At 41.1% G+C, this 15,355-nt stretch overlaps 1 protein-coding gene across 6 annotated transcripts in view; it reads left to right on the top strand.

The window, feature by feature from the left end:
- MSI2 (musashi RNA binding protein 2) overlaps nt 1-15,355 on the top strand; it is a 934,763-nt gene that overhangs the window by 234,734 nt on the left and 684,674 nt on the right. For all 6 annotated transcript variants that reach the window (XM_075336584.1, XM_075336585.1, XM_075336583.1 and 3 more), the window contains exon 6: nt 8,845-8,937. In XM_075336584.1, coding sequence (XP_075192699.1) covers nt 8,845-8,937 — 93 coding nt within the window. The remainder of the gene's footprint in view (nt 1-8,844; nt 8,938-15,355) is intronic.

Here is a 15,355-nt window from a genome sequence, read left to right as displayed (position 1 = left end):
GTGATGTGTGGCTCGTGGCTGCTTTCCAGCTTGGTGCATTAGCACCAGCTCTAACAAACCAACATGAAGAGCAGGTCTCTAAATGGCGACTTTTATGAGTAGCCCAGCATAGAAGAACAAATCTTAATGGCGGTAAGGAAGGAACCGCTGATTCTTGGTATACTGCCTAGATGTGATTTCTTTGAAAAAGCTTTGGCTGACATTCTACCAGTAATGGGGGCTTTGGGTGCCACAACTGTGAGGGTGCAGGAGCTAAATGTGGCTCGCGACCTTCTGTTAGAGCGGGATGTGGCTCACGACCCTCTCTCAGAGCTGACTGTGGCTCTCAAGGTCAGAAAAGTTGGGGACCTCTTACCCTGATGCAAGGATCCATAACCTATAGTATTCCAGTTGATGATGACTACAACTCCCAGCATACCCTGCTGACCCTACTGTTAGAAACCTGTGCCCAGGTGCACTTACAGTTTCTATACTCCCTATAATTATACCTCTGCATATAATATTAGGCTGTGTACTGTGAATGCAGCTGTGAAGAATGGATTTATTTTTCTAAAATATCTATAATAAAATATCCTGGATTCTTTTGTATTTTGAAAGCCTAAGTATTGTACACTTGATATTAAAGGGAAAATGTCTGTAAAAGATATGGCTGAGTTATATGACTCCTACCCTAGTATTACCTGACAGCGATATGATTTTTACTCCAGTGCCAAGTTTCACTCATACTATGGAACCAGGTGCCACCAAGGCAAATGCTAGAGGTTATGAAGACAGGAATTTAAATTACTCATGTTTTTGTAAAAAAATAAAGACGTTTTTTTAAAAGGGTTATCCACAATTGGGGGATCCTTTTTTTTGTTTTTAAATGTATTTGGGGCTAAATATTACTTTTTGCATTTGGGGTTCATTATAAATGTTCCACTTCAACTTCTATGTGATCTGTGGTCATAAGTCAGCTAAGAGAAGCTCAGAAAAAGACAGATAAGGGTGCAAAAACCACCCTAGCAGTCTTACTGATGGGTGTTCAACGCATTCTACAGCCAGCAATAGACAGTGCAACATAGGATATAGCAGGCAGGCAATACAACATTTTTAATATCACCATTGCAGAAAGTTTTGACTGACACAAAACTTGGTTTGCACAACATTTGCTGCTTCATTATTTGTATATCATTTTGTCAGCTATTTTTATGGTTATAGAAGTACATTTGATAAGTTTTTAAAACTTTTATTGATACATAAACTTTATGTGAATACCCTAGTTTTTAAGACTTATGTAGTGCATCCTGACCTGCTGGATATCAGCTTCTGGGCCAAATCCTGACTGATGGCAGCTTATTCTTGTGCTTGGAGTTTAGCACTTTTTCTGTGTTTTTATTTGTCCACCCTCTTTTTGAGGATTGACCTCAGGTTCTCATTGAGATTAAGTTCTGGATGCGTTTCTTGGCCACAGGCTGCATTTTTGTGTCCACGGGTGAAGTAGGATATAGCCTAAATCACCAAATTGCTCCTGGCTTGTTGGGAGAAATTGTCCTTGGAGGATGTTTAAATACCATTCTTCATTAATGGCTGTCTACATAGACAAAATTGTGAGGGAGCTGAATACCTTAGCTAAAAAGTAATCCCACACATGGTCTCCAGATGCTTTACCATTAACATGACACAAGACTCATGATAGCGCTCGCCATTTCTTCTCGGAGCAGTCATTCTTTTAGATGTCCCAAACAGTCTGGGGGGTGGCTTCATCAGAGAAAATAACTTTATTCCAATTCTCTGCAGTCAAGTTCCTTTATTTCATAAAGAATGTCACTCCTTGATGTTTTTCTATGAGGAAAGTGGCTTATTTGCTGCCCTTCTTAACATCGGACCAGCTTCCTAAAGCCTTCACTGTGCATGCAGATGCACTGAAACTTGCGTGCTGCCATTCCTGAGCAACCTCTGCACTATTATTGAACTTATCCCATAGCTAAATCCTCTTTAGGAGACGCTTGGTACTTGCTGGACTTTCTTAGACATGATAAAGCTGCCTTCACAGCAATTAATAACTCTATTTGAAATTCCTGATGATCTGATAAATGGCTGATTTATTGGTAATATTACAAGCGGCAATGTCCTTGCTTGTAAAGCACTTTTGATCCAAAGCAGTGATGGCTGCATGTGTTTCCTGAGAGGTAAACCTGGTTAACAGAAGACAATGATTTCAAGTACCAGCCTCCTTTTTAAAATAGCAAGTCTGATTTTATTAGTCAAAATTCATCACAGATTGATTTTAGTTGCCTTGTCCGCATTAACATTTTATCCTAAGCAAAGGGGTAAATCACTGAAGTTATGTAAGCAGGAGATTTTGTGACCAGGCTGAAAATCTGTGGAAATTGAATTTTTGTGATTGTTACTTTTCATGGCAAGGAATGGTTTGGCCATTTTTTGCTAATCTTCAGATCATGCTTCATAGCAATCTAAATTTAATGAAAATTGTGACTATAAAAGTTGAACCAAAATTTGTGTCCCAAGTCTTTTGGTCAAGACTGTATTTAAAGGGGTCATCTACATTTGGGGGATCATTTTTTTTCTTAGTTAAACTTTATGCATGTTTGAACACATGGCAAACAATAGTCTGAAACGTTCACGTGTGTGAATGAGTCCTGAGCATGGCTATTCCCAGCTGGCTCCATAATCCTTCCGCACATCTAATACTCCAGTTTATTCCTTTAGCATATTGACACGGTATATTTTATGTTATTGTATAGAGATCATCGGGAGACTTCGGTTAATCCTATTTTAGTCTTTTGAAATGACAACCTTATCAGAGACATTGCTGTTTATGGCTCTGAAATATAGCATTCAGCCGCAGTTTGATCTAGTTAGAAGCCACTTTTCTCATTAAATGAGCTATTGTCTAATGAATGCAATACCGGGGCCTGGACATGAAACACAATATGGTGCGCAGTGTCACATAAGACTTAAGATGATTTTTCCAATTATGATCGTATTCACAAGACCTTGGCGTAAAAGTGATGGAATGCCAAGTTTGTGATTAGGTAAACAAGCCTAATGCTCTACCTAATATATAGATATGCTGTGAAACATTTTAGTTTATATGCAATTAGCTCCTTCTCAAGTCAAATTAATTTAAGCAATTTGCGATGCAAATAGAGTATTTTCCATTGATGCTAACCGTCAAACTCTGTTGAAATGAAAAGCAAGATAGGATTAGACTGAAGGGCATACATTGCTCCTGAGAGCGGTTCATGGCAAATTTACAACATTACAGCCTGAAGTGTATATATTTCCAGGGGATGAGGTTAGATAAAGGACTACATTTCACAGCAGCTTGGTGACTTAACCCCATCATTTTCCACCTAAGAAACATTACTCATATTTAGCATGCCTTTGGCACAAATATCGTGTAATTTGCCTGTTGCACCATCTGTTGGTTTTGATGTAAATTGTGTTGGCACCCCTTTTTTCATGCATTTCATGGTTTTGTCTAACTCTACGTTTTTCCCATAATTGTATTTGAACTATAGGGTTGGACAAGATATTAAGAATGCAAATGATGATCACGTTTGAGGAAATATATTAGCTCCTGTCAATTTCATAGTGACTTGAAAGATCAATAATGATTTGTAGTAGGGGTGTTATACCAGATGAAATCCTATTAATTTGATATTGATGTTAAGAGATGATTTGACTGGAGCTACAAACCGCATAATACCTGAGGTCCATAATAATATATTACCATGTGTCAATGACAATGGGGGATAATCTAGTAGCTATATTATATTGTTTGGCACGTGCAGACATTATTATAGACTGCTGTGATGTTCATGATTTATATATACCTCACTCGTGATACGGAGGAGTTATGCATGTGTCCTTTTGCTTATCAATTTGACATACTTGCCAGCTTTTATGGGTTGGCTTTTGGGAGAGGATAGTGTCAGCGTCCTGAATGTAGGATCCCCCCCACCGCCCCGCAACGATGTTTCAACAACATCGATGGCAAGAAGAAAAAACAAATTTGATTTTGCAACAAATCAAACCAGACATGTCACCCTATGCAAGGATCACAAAGCTACAACTTCCCTAGTTTGGACACATTATAAGAAGAAATCAATCACTGGAGAAGGGCATCAAGGTCGGAAGCCTAGAAGAAACTAGGAGAAGAGGAGGACCAGCAAACCCAATGGCTTGATACAATCAAAGTAACGGTGGAGAAGACCTTAGTGGACCTATCTAGACTTCCACAAGGTCAATCTTCCTACAGAATATTCATCCATCAAGCCGCCATGCCTCTATATCAGGGGTGGGCAATTAATTTTCCCATGGGGCCGCATGAGAAATTGGGATGGTTTTAGAGGGCCGGACTAATATAATTAACTCCGTTCTACCTAATATACTACATCACTACACCCCTTCCTTATACTACACCTGTAATAAACTACACCCCCCATACTACACCTGTAATAAACTACATCACTACACCCCCCCTATACTACACCTGTAATAAATTACACCACTACACCGCCCTATACTATACCTGTAATAAACTACACCACTACACCCCCATACTACACCTGTAATATACTACATCACTACACCCCTATATACACCTGTAATATACTACACCCCCATATACTACACCTGTAATATACTACATCACTACACCCCAAATATACACCTGTAATATACTACACCCCCAATATACACCTGTAATATACTACATCACTACACCCCCATATACTATACCTGTAATATACTACACCCCTATATACTACACCTGTAATATACTACACCACTACACCTCCCCATATACTACACCTGTAATGTACTACATCACTACACCCCTATATACTACACCTGTAATATACTACAACCCCCATTTACACCTGTAATATACTACACCCCCATATACACCTGTAATATACTACACCCCTCATGTACTACTCCTGTAATATACTACATCACTACACCACTATATACTAAACCTGTAATAAATCTACATCACTACACCACTATATACTACACCACTATATACACAACACCATATACTACACCTTTGAAACTACACCACTGCACCCCCAGTTTTAGTCACCAGGCCCCCTCCTCCCCCATTGTCCCCTCCTCAGCTTATTAGTCACTACTTACCTCTCCCTTGTTATTGTCCCTGTCCTCAGGCACCACCGTACAGGCCCCCGCTGAGCTGCTCCTTCTCTTGTACGGGCCCTGGCTGCGCCGATGCTGTTTTCCGAGGGGCCCCCGACGCTGCTTCTCTCCGTGAAGGCCCCCGCTGTGCCGCTTCTTCTCCTGCCCGGCAGGAACTTTTGAAATGACACACGCGCGTGCAGTACTGACCACATCAGCGCTCGCGCGTGTTTGTCACAGAGAAAGTGCCGGCAGGGAACAGAGGAGTGGTTCCTGCGTTCCGCTGCCTGCACTGACTGTGCGGAGCTGCAGGATCGCTCCCTGCCTGACACGCATTAGCTTGGCTCCACTGCACCGGCTGAAGATGGTGTTGCTCTAGATTGAGCCGAAGGCCATTAAAAAGCAAAACAAAAACAGTTTAATTTCTGCACGCACTCTCTCCACAGCTCTTCTACGCCCCTAGATGTTTGTTTGGATGCCGTAATCTGGTGACAGAGCATTTTAGCTTTAAGTAAGAAAAAAAAAAGTTTCTATAAGCGGTGCTTCTTGGGAGGCTTTGGTACCACCCAGGAAACGTGCCAACTTTTCAAAGTCCTAGAGATCTCCTGTTTTGTTTTTTTATTTATTGAGTCTTTCAGACCTCCTGGGAGTGTTGCCAGGCATGCCATGCGGTACACTATATTTTCATGTATGTGCAACCTTAGTGGCATCTAGGAGAGATTTGATCAAGCTTGTCTTTTCTAACTTGGGGAAGGAGTGAAAAGTAGTAAATGCAATAATTATTTCTGTTAGTACCAAGTTGTTGTTGTTATTAATCTTCACTGATTACTGCCTGACAAGATTATTTAAATTAACTGGAAAAGATGAGCAAAAAGATTTGCAGTACCCAGTTCTGACCTCTGGTCCAATCCTCTGTTGCAGCAGTGATAGTGCAACTAGCATCCATGGCCCAGCATCACCTAGGCGCCTCTTTACCATTCCTAGGCCCTGCTATGTCATAATCTTTCAATGTGATGCTCATCATGACGTTGACGTTGGGTGTCCTAGAAAGTGACAAAGGTGCCCAGGTGATGCTGGCAGGAGAAGAGAAGGCTGGCTGCAACAGAGTCCTGGGCCAGGGGTCGGAACTCTTGGCTCATCTCTATTAATTAGATGTTTCCAGGCGTGTTCAGAAACCTTGCTTACATGCAATAGCCTCCTGGTACATAAAATACTCATGTCTCCTGGCTTCTAGGCATGCCAAAAGTTGTTCTTTTTCTAAATTATGCCGTATTATCAGCTTTGAGACCTTGACTTGAGGGCATGATAAAGTGGTTGTACAGAGCTTACACAATGGACCAGTAAGTGAAGCATTTGAAAGTCAGTTATGGTTAATTATAAAGAACTCCAGGTACAATAGTATTCTATAGTGATCATAATTACAGTATATCAAAGCGAAATTGAAAAAAGGAAAGATCCGTGATGAGTCAAATATTATATTCTAAACCCGCAATCTTTATTTTGAGAGTGGCAGTGATTGTAAATGTTATAGGCCCAATTTCTCACCTAACAATCAAAACCAGCAACCCATCTATAAGATATTTGAACCTAGCCATGCCTGCAGAGACTCAGCCAATGCATATGCATCAAGGACATTTGCATATAGTAGTTCAGTTTAAAATAAGAATAGTCTTGATTTGCATGTGAAAATGAAAGTTTTTGCATATGCATTGAATGTCCTGCAATTCTGACCTACTATTGACACTCGGAGATGGGAAGAAGGCTCTTTGTCCCTCCTCTTCCAGATGCTCAATCTTTGGGTTGGAAAGGACAGCTGATATTTTAGTGTTCATCTCGAATGTCACACTCAAAAAAGCAATAAAAATCTTAACAAAAAATATCTTTATCAGGTCTTCACTGCTCACACTGTTTTATAATTTCTCCTTCACAATGTTTATGTACCTCTGATGAAGTGTGCTTATTCTGAAAGCACATGCCACAAACCGTAAAGTAATGGAGTCTCTATTGCTCATATTAACTTAACCCTAAAGTAGTCTTAATGTGTTAAAGTGAACCTGTCAGGTGCAATATGCACCCAGAACCATGAGCACTTCTGGGTGCATATTGCTAATCCCTGCCTAACCGTCCCTGTGTACACTAGCATAGATAAAGAGATCATTAGAAAAAGTATTTCTAAAGATCTTTTATCATATGCTAATGAGGCCTGTGACTAGTCCCCTGGGCGTTTTGTTCCCTTGGCTAGTCGGCTCACATAGCATGTAAGTACACCCCTGTGGGCGTGCTAACATGCTAATGAATGCACAGCGTCAGAGGCATGGTCACTCTCACCTCTGCTGCCACCACTAGTTTTAGTGCGCAAGATCAGAATGTCCCCGAACTTCCAGTCATGCGCACTACACCAGTTTAAAGCTGGGATGCGTACACCCGGCTTCATAGTGCGCATGACTGGAAGTCCGGAATTTCTGATCATGTGCACTGAGCCGAAAACCAGTGGTGGCAGTCGAGAGGTGAGCGCAACCATGTCTCTCACGCTGCACATGCATGAGCATGTTAGCACACCCACAGGAGCGTACTTACATACTACGTGGGTCGGCTAGCCAAGGGAACAAACGCCCTTGCAACTAGTTTCTGGCCTCATTAGCATATGATAAAAGATCTTTAGAAATACATTTTGTAAAGATCTCTTTATGCATGCTACTAGATACAGGGACGGTGAGGCAGGTATTATCAATATGCACCCAGAACTTCTTGTGGTCCTGTGTTCATATTGCACCTGACAGGTTCAATTTCAAGTTTTCCTTCATCCCTATGGAATGACGTTAGCAGCACTCTATTCTACCTCCACTCCATTGCAGACAGGGTTCCATAGAGCTCTGGTTCCTGGGATAGCTGGGGGTGTAGGCTATGCAATACCCATTGATCAGCAAATTTTCCCATATTGTAGACAAAGAACTTAACTTTTCAGGTTTGCTCATCTCTAATCTTAAGTACAGTGTTTGTACCGAAGTCTGTTTTAGTAATTCCGTGTAATATGTATAAAATACCAACTTTTCTTCGCTCTCTCCATTGTGGTATTCCTCTGTTATTTCTTTTAGAAAAGTTTAACTAAATTAACAACTGGGTTTTCTAATCTCCGGGTCATAGGGAGGGGCCCCTACATAATCTAAAAATGTACCGGTGTGTGGCGGGTCATGCCCACAATTGGTAATACCCAGCTGCCGATTTATTCATGGTTCATTCATTACATTTCCAGAAGGTATAACTAAGGATCAACACAACCAAGGGGAATAAAAGGATTCTTCTGAATAATGTGATGAAGAATACACGTTTAGTAACATAGGGCAGTCAGGCGAGTGACAGGTTCTCTTTAACACTTTGGAACTACTTTTCAGACAGTATTAGGGATTTTCCTAAATGGCAAAGTCTCCTAAGAAAAACACTTTCCTAATACTCTGTTGAAGTTTCCCCTCACAAACATACAGTAGCTGCTGTTTTTTCCATTTCTTCATTTTAGCCTCCTTGTCTCCAAATAGTAACCACTGCAGATTTAATTGGATAGAGCTGTAAATTCCTTTCATGAGTACATAATATTAATTAATGGGATTAGCAGTGCTATCGGAGTGATATTTTTGTCCCACTTTGTTCTACTAAATAATCTGATTAAGCCATGCATTTCATTTTTTTTTTCTTTCCGTATAGATGGTCACAAGAACAAAGAAAATATTCGTAGGAGGATTATCGGCAAATACAGTAGTAGAAGATGTAAAGCAATACTTTGAGCAGTATGGCAAGGTAAGAAGCTGTTGGTTATTCTATTTCCGTGTTTGATCTCAAGGAGACCGGACAGCTGAAAAGCGGTAAAGACCCATGCGTATATTGTATGATATACTTTACCTCCCCCATTAAAAGTTGTGGTCATTAGTTATGCCAAACATGAGTTTATGGTTCTGCTCTGAAGTGTGGCGCATTCTTTTAGAAATGTCTTCCTTCCACTTCAACTCCGGAGCTGTCAGCGTTCTCAGAATGGTTAGCCAGCAATTTCTGCGTTGAAATTGTAATAGTTTGTTTCCGGCATTGTTATATTCTGGCTGAGCTCGGCATCCTGAAGAAAGTCTAGCACTTTTGGTTAATGAATAGAAAGCCGTATTGAATTTTGAATATGAAACAAGTACTCTCCGCAACACAAAGACGGTGCAGAACTTGTGTTGTCAGAGAGGTTTCAAGATTTTCAGAGGCTGTTGTACTGGAAAAAAAAATGTCTTCAGAAGTTCACTGACAACGTCTTGTCCTCATTTTTCATACACTGTTTTTACCATGTATTAATGTCATGCTGAACGTAATGGACGAGGTGAGGAGTTGCACAGTTTTCATTGAAGGGTTTATATGTTTATTTTTTAATGTGTAGAGATATAGTTGTATCTAAACATTTAGAGGTTGTCTGATTTTACTGCAGTAAACACCCCCAGCTGTAAACTACTATGCATTAAAGGGGTTGTCCAACATCCAAAATTCATTTTAATCAATAGATCTTATAATAACAATAATAGTAATAATAATAATTTCCACAATTGGATGTGTTTTTTAAAAAATGTCCCTATGCTGAGAAACTCTTATATATGTGTCCCTGCTATGTACTGTGTAATGGCCGTGTCTGACCATACAGGGACATGGTCTGATCATACCACATCACCTGGGCCAGGAGGAAGTATTACAGCATGGGATAACAAATAATTCTTTGTTTGAAATAAAACATTTTTTTTTAACCTGACATGGAAATGTTTTACCTCACAAAAAGAATTAGCTGTGGACCTGTTCTGTAATTTGTAATATGTACGGTAATATGTAAATCTGTCTTTATACCCTTTTGCATCCTCCACTGCTCAGGAGGTGTGGTATGATCAGACCATGTCCGTGTACATTCAATTATTGAATGTTCTCAGTGAGAGGAACAAAATTATAATTTTGTGATACCTTTTAATGGCTAACTAAAATGCGGTCAGACATGGCCATTACACAGTACATAGCAGGGGCACATATACAAGATTATTTCAGCATAGGAACATTTTTTTAAACACATCCAATTGTGGAATTTATTATTATTCCAAGATCTATTGATTATAATGAACTTTGGTCATGGGAAAACTCCTATAAGGTCGCGTTAAGATTGATGGTCTTAATGAATCAGAAAAGCTCACCTCCACCATTCCACTTCATCAAGAGGAGCATGCCTATTAATGTTAGGCGAGGTGCTAAGTGGCATGTGCTTCACCACAAATTTTGCTCTAGTCCCTGTTGGAATGATATTTGTGGCATTGCAAGCGCCACCGCTTGTTATGAATTTGACGAGTGGTGAACCCCACATCCCCTTACTGCCCCAGCTCTGCTCACTTTGTCAGAGCTCATCAAAAAGAGTATGAGAACGCCAACAGTTGCTAGTTATTGGTGATAGGAGAGCATGCTCGCCACTGCTTATTACTCAATCGAGCCTCGAGCATGTGAGTTTAAAAATCCTTGAGTTTCCCATTGACTTACATTATGCTCATACTCTGGTCGTATCGGCACAATCCGATGCTTAATCAAGTAACGAACAGTGGCGAGTACGTTCACCTATCACTACTCTTTATGAAATGCAAAAAAAAGAAAGTTGCTGCAGAAATTACGAAAAAGACGTCAAAGAAGATGCTTTCGGAAAAACACTGCTGACGTTCTCCTGAAGTATCTTCTGCTTCAAAAGCTATGTGTGTATCCTGGCGTATTTAAGACGCCTTGTGTACATACTGTTATCAGCAGTGCTTTTTTTTTAATCACATTGTGATGTGATGCTTTCAAATTTGTCCCCCTTTGGGGACGTTTTCTTACCTAAAGAAGTTGATGCTTTGTGATGAAAATTGGGCAGTCAGTAAGTTGTGCTCCGCATACTGTCAGGATCCTTTGGTATCGATGCCTAGATATGACAGCAAGTATGTGATTTGCATACATGCGGTACAATAAAAACTAGATGTGCTCAGCCTCATTCAATACAAGTGAACAAAGAATGGCCGGGCATGTATATGGTAGTTGAAATGTGGCCGAAAGTATACAGATCACATATTTGCACTTCAGTCACGTGACCACCAAGTCTCTGCAGTGAGTCTGGAGAATCCTGACAGTATGCAGCGCACACACTGTAAGGATTCATAAGTCTGCAGACTTTCACCACAAAACTGCACATTTAAATGCAAATATTCAGGTTTAAAAAATTGTTTTACAATTGGGTTTGCCTCACAATTTTCCACAATTTGGCTTCTGCAGGCAATTTTCTTCCGCGCACATTAAATTTTGATGTAGTGTGTCGTCATAAATCACCTGCGAGGAGCTTAGAAAAAAACAGATAACAGTTACAGACTCTCCTGTCAGACATTTAGAACGCGTTCACTGACAGATTCTCAGTTAACTCATTCTGCAACCATCAATAGACGGTATAGCATAAAGGCTATTGAAGGCAGATAATGCAACATTTTTAATGAAACCCAATTGCAAGTACAAAAAAAAATGTGCCCCAAAGATGGAATAACCCATTGAAATGCTGCAAAACTGTGAGACTTGCCTCTCTTCTCACTAAAATGTTTATGTATTAAACGGTATCAGTCCAGTCCTGTAGAATAGCATAGCATCCTCCGAATAATACCCACCAAATGGATTTACAGCTTCAAATGATTGAGGCAAGAAAGTAAGTCTGATTCCGTAACTCACAGAGTAAACATTCCTCAATTTGCTTTTACAATAAATCTGTGAAGCACTTTAAAGATTTCTGTTATGTAATCTGAGAGCAGCATAATGTAGGGGCAGAGAGCTTGACTTCAGCAATGTCACTCTGTTGTAGATTTAGTAGTGCTCAGAATGCAGAGCTGTGTAACGCCGCCCACACCAGCTTCCTGTGTACAAGCTGCCAATTAGGGGTGGGGCAGGGTTACACAGATTGGCTCGCCTGGCAGGCATGAGGCCTAATCCTGTAATGATCTTGTAATGTAAGATCTTGGTAATAAAACACTGATTTACAACATACTACATAGTAAAGGTACCGTCACACTAAGCGACACTCCAACTCTCCTACCAGCAACCTGACCTGGCAGGGATCGCTGGAGCGTCGCTATACGGGTTGCTGGTGAGCTGTCAAACTGGCAGATCTCACCAGCAACCAGTGACCAGCCCCCAACCAGCAGCGACGCGTGGAAGCGATGCTGCGCTTGGTAACTAAGGTAAATATCTGGTAACCAACCCGATATTTACCTTAGTTACCAGCGCTCACCGCTTAGCGCTGGCTCCCTGCACTCCTAGCCAGAGTACACATCGGGTTAATTACCCAATGTGTACTCCAGCTACGTGTGCAGGAAGCAGGGAGCCGGCTTCTGCGGATGCTGGTAACCACGGCAAACATCGGGTAACCAAGAAGCCCTTCCCTTGGTTACCCGATATTTACCTTCATTACCAGCATCCGCCGCTCTCACGCTGCCAGTGCCGGCTCCCTGCTCCCTGCACTCCTAGTCACAGTACACATCGGATTAATTACCCGATGTGTACTCCGGCTACGTGTGCAGAGAGCAGGGAGCCGGCACTAACAGCGTGAGAGCGGCGGACGCTGGTAACGAAGGTAAATATCGGGTAACCAAGGAAAGGGCTTCTTGGTTACCTGATATTTACATTGGTTACCAGCGTCCGCAGAAGCCGGCTCCTGCTCCCTGCACATTCAGTCGTTGCTCTGTCGCTGTCACACACAGCGATGTGCGCTTCACAGCGGGACAGCAACAACTAAAAAATGGCCCAGGACATTCAGCAACAACCTCACAGCAGGGGCCAGGTTGTTGCTGGATGTCACACACAGCAACATCGCTAGCAAGTAGTGCCTCAGCAGCGATGTTGCTTAGTGAGACGTGGCCTTAAGTGCTACATCCCTGGAATCAGGGTCTCTTGCACAATATTATGCTGCTCTCAAATTAAATGGCAAAAACTTGCTGACAGAGTTCCTTGAAAATAATGTGTTCAACACAGATCTACAACAAGTCCAGAGTCATTTTTGTAGGTCTGTAGTATTCCAGGTGATTCTCAGTGCACCCGATTGCCCATCAAACACCACGTGAGAGCCCAGTCTTATACAGAATTGTAGTTCAGCTGTGAGGGCTGGTATTAAACTGGAATGACGAGCGGCATAGGATGTGTCTGAGCACTTGCCAGACAGGACATGGCACGCTTCATTACTTCTGTAAGAGAATTGTCCTGCATTTCTCACGTGGATGGCAAGGGCAGCTAAAGGAAAACTTTTAATAGAAAACATGAGATGCAGTGAACGTGTCTAGTGGGAACAGGAAAGAGCTGATATGCAGGTCACACAGAGAGGCACATATGGTTTCACTAAGTGCGCTATGGCGCTGCAGGCTATGTGGATGCGACTTTCAAGCAGTTATTTCTTCCTAAAAATTTCATTTAGATAAATCCGCAGAATGTAAAAGAAAATGCACGTCAAAAGTTCATTAGATTTCGGTATTGTTTACCTTCTGTCAAGCTAGCCAGATTGGTCAACGTACCCAATGCATATGGCGGTGTGCCAGAATGTTCCTGCAGAAATACGTAACAAAGGTGTATTATCCACACATCTATACCGCAAACCTATAGACCAAAGGTGTATTATCCAATTATCCACACATCTATACTGCAAACCTATAGACCAAAGGTGTATTATCCACACATCTATACTGCAAATCTATAGACCAAAGGTGTATTATCCACACATCTATACCGCAAACCTATAGACCAAAGGTGTATTATCCAATTATCCACACATCTATACCGCAAACCTATAGACCAAACGTGTATTATCCAATTATCCACACATCTATACTGCAAACCTATAGACCAAAGGTGTATTATCCACACATCTATACTGCAAATCTATAGACCAAAGGTGTATTATCCACATATCTATACCGCAAACCTATAGACCAAAGGTGTATTATCCAATTATCCACACATCTATACTGCAAACCTATAGACCAAAGGTGTATTATCCACACATCTATACTGCAAACCTATAGACCAAAGGTGTATTATCCACACATCTATACCGCAAACCTATAGACCAAAGGTGTATTATCCACACATCTATACCGCAAATCTATAGACCAAAGGTGTATTATCCACACATCTATACTGCAAACCTATAGACCAAAGGTGTATTATCCACACATCTATACTGCAAATCTATAGACCAAAGGTGTATTATCCAATTATCCACACATCTATACCGCAAACCTATAGATCAAAGGTGTATTATTCACACATCTATATTGGAAATCTATAAACCAAAGATGCGGAACATTATTGTGATGAGTGATCGGCATGGTGTAATGCCTGGCTGACTGTCACTGGTATTCATGGAGGGTCCAGTACCCTGCTGAGCGGAATTTAACGGGGTTAAAACACCAGGATAATAAAAGGTCACCCAGCTAGTGCAAGGAAGTGAGACTGCAATCAGAACAAAGCGCTCCGACATTGGAGATGAACACTTCACTCGCTTGTCTTGTCTCCTCCGCTCATTGGATTTCACCATCTTAGCACTTCATGATCACAGCTCTATTTTAGGACTCTGCAATATGCTAAACAGCAGCTTACTAAAGCAGCACACTTATTCTCTCATTATATGTTCCCCTTGTATTGTTGCCCCTCGCCATCTATTCTCGCTCTGTAAATTCGGGCTCGTCATAAATGTGTATTTGGATGGGGGATACATGTTAAGCATGGCAGTGACTAATGTGCACAATATTACGATGGATACATGCAGATGACTGTGCTGCCATACACACCGTGGATCCAAATAGCCTAAAGTGAGTTCCTTTCTCTGGCACTGAGGCTAAAAATGTGTTTTTTACATATTGTTACACTAAACATCACAGTGAGAAATGTTTCTTCATGACATTTTATGTGCTTAGTCAGGAAACAAATCCACCTACTTCTTCATGAGAATTTCTCCCTTCGTGGATTTTTTTTGATTCCTAATTTTTAATAATCAAGTAAATCTCATTCTTCTGTGAGCAATCAAAAGACACCGATTTGTATAGTTGATTCAATGCTGTTAGAGTTGTTGTTCAAGATGTCAACATTGATGGCCCATCCTTAGGATAAGTCATCAATGTCTGATCGGTGAGGATGCAACATCCGGCACCCCCGCTGATTAGCT

This window comes from Anomaloglossus baeobatrachus, chromosome 2 (assembly GCF_048569485.1).
Source record: "Anomaloglossus baeobatrachus isolate aAnoBae1 chromosome 2, aAnoBae1.hap1, whole genome shotgun sequence".
Taxonomy (NCBI): domain Eukaryota; kingdom Metazoa; phylum Chordata; class Amphibia; order Anura; family Aromobatidae; genus Anomaloglossus; species Anomaloglossus baeobatrachus.
Note: the sequence above shows the minus strand (reverse complement) of the source record. Positions and strands in the feature narration are given on the sequence as shown.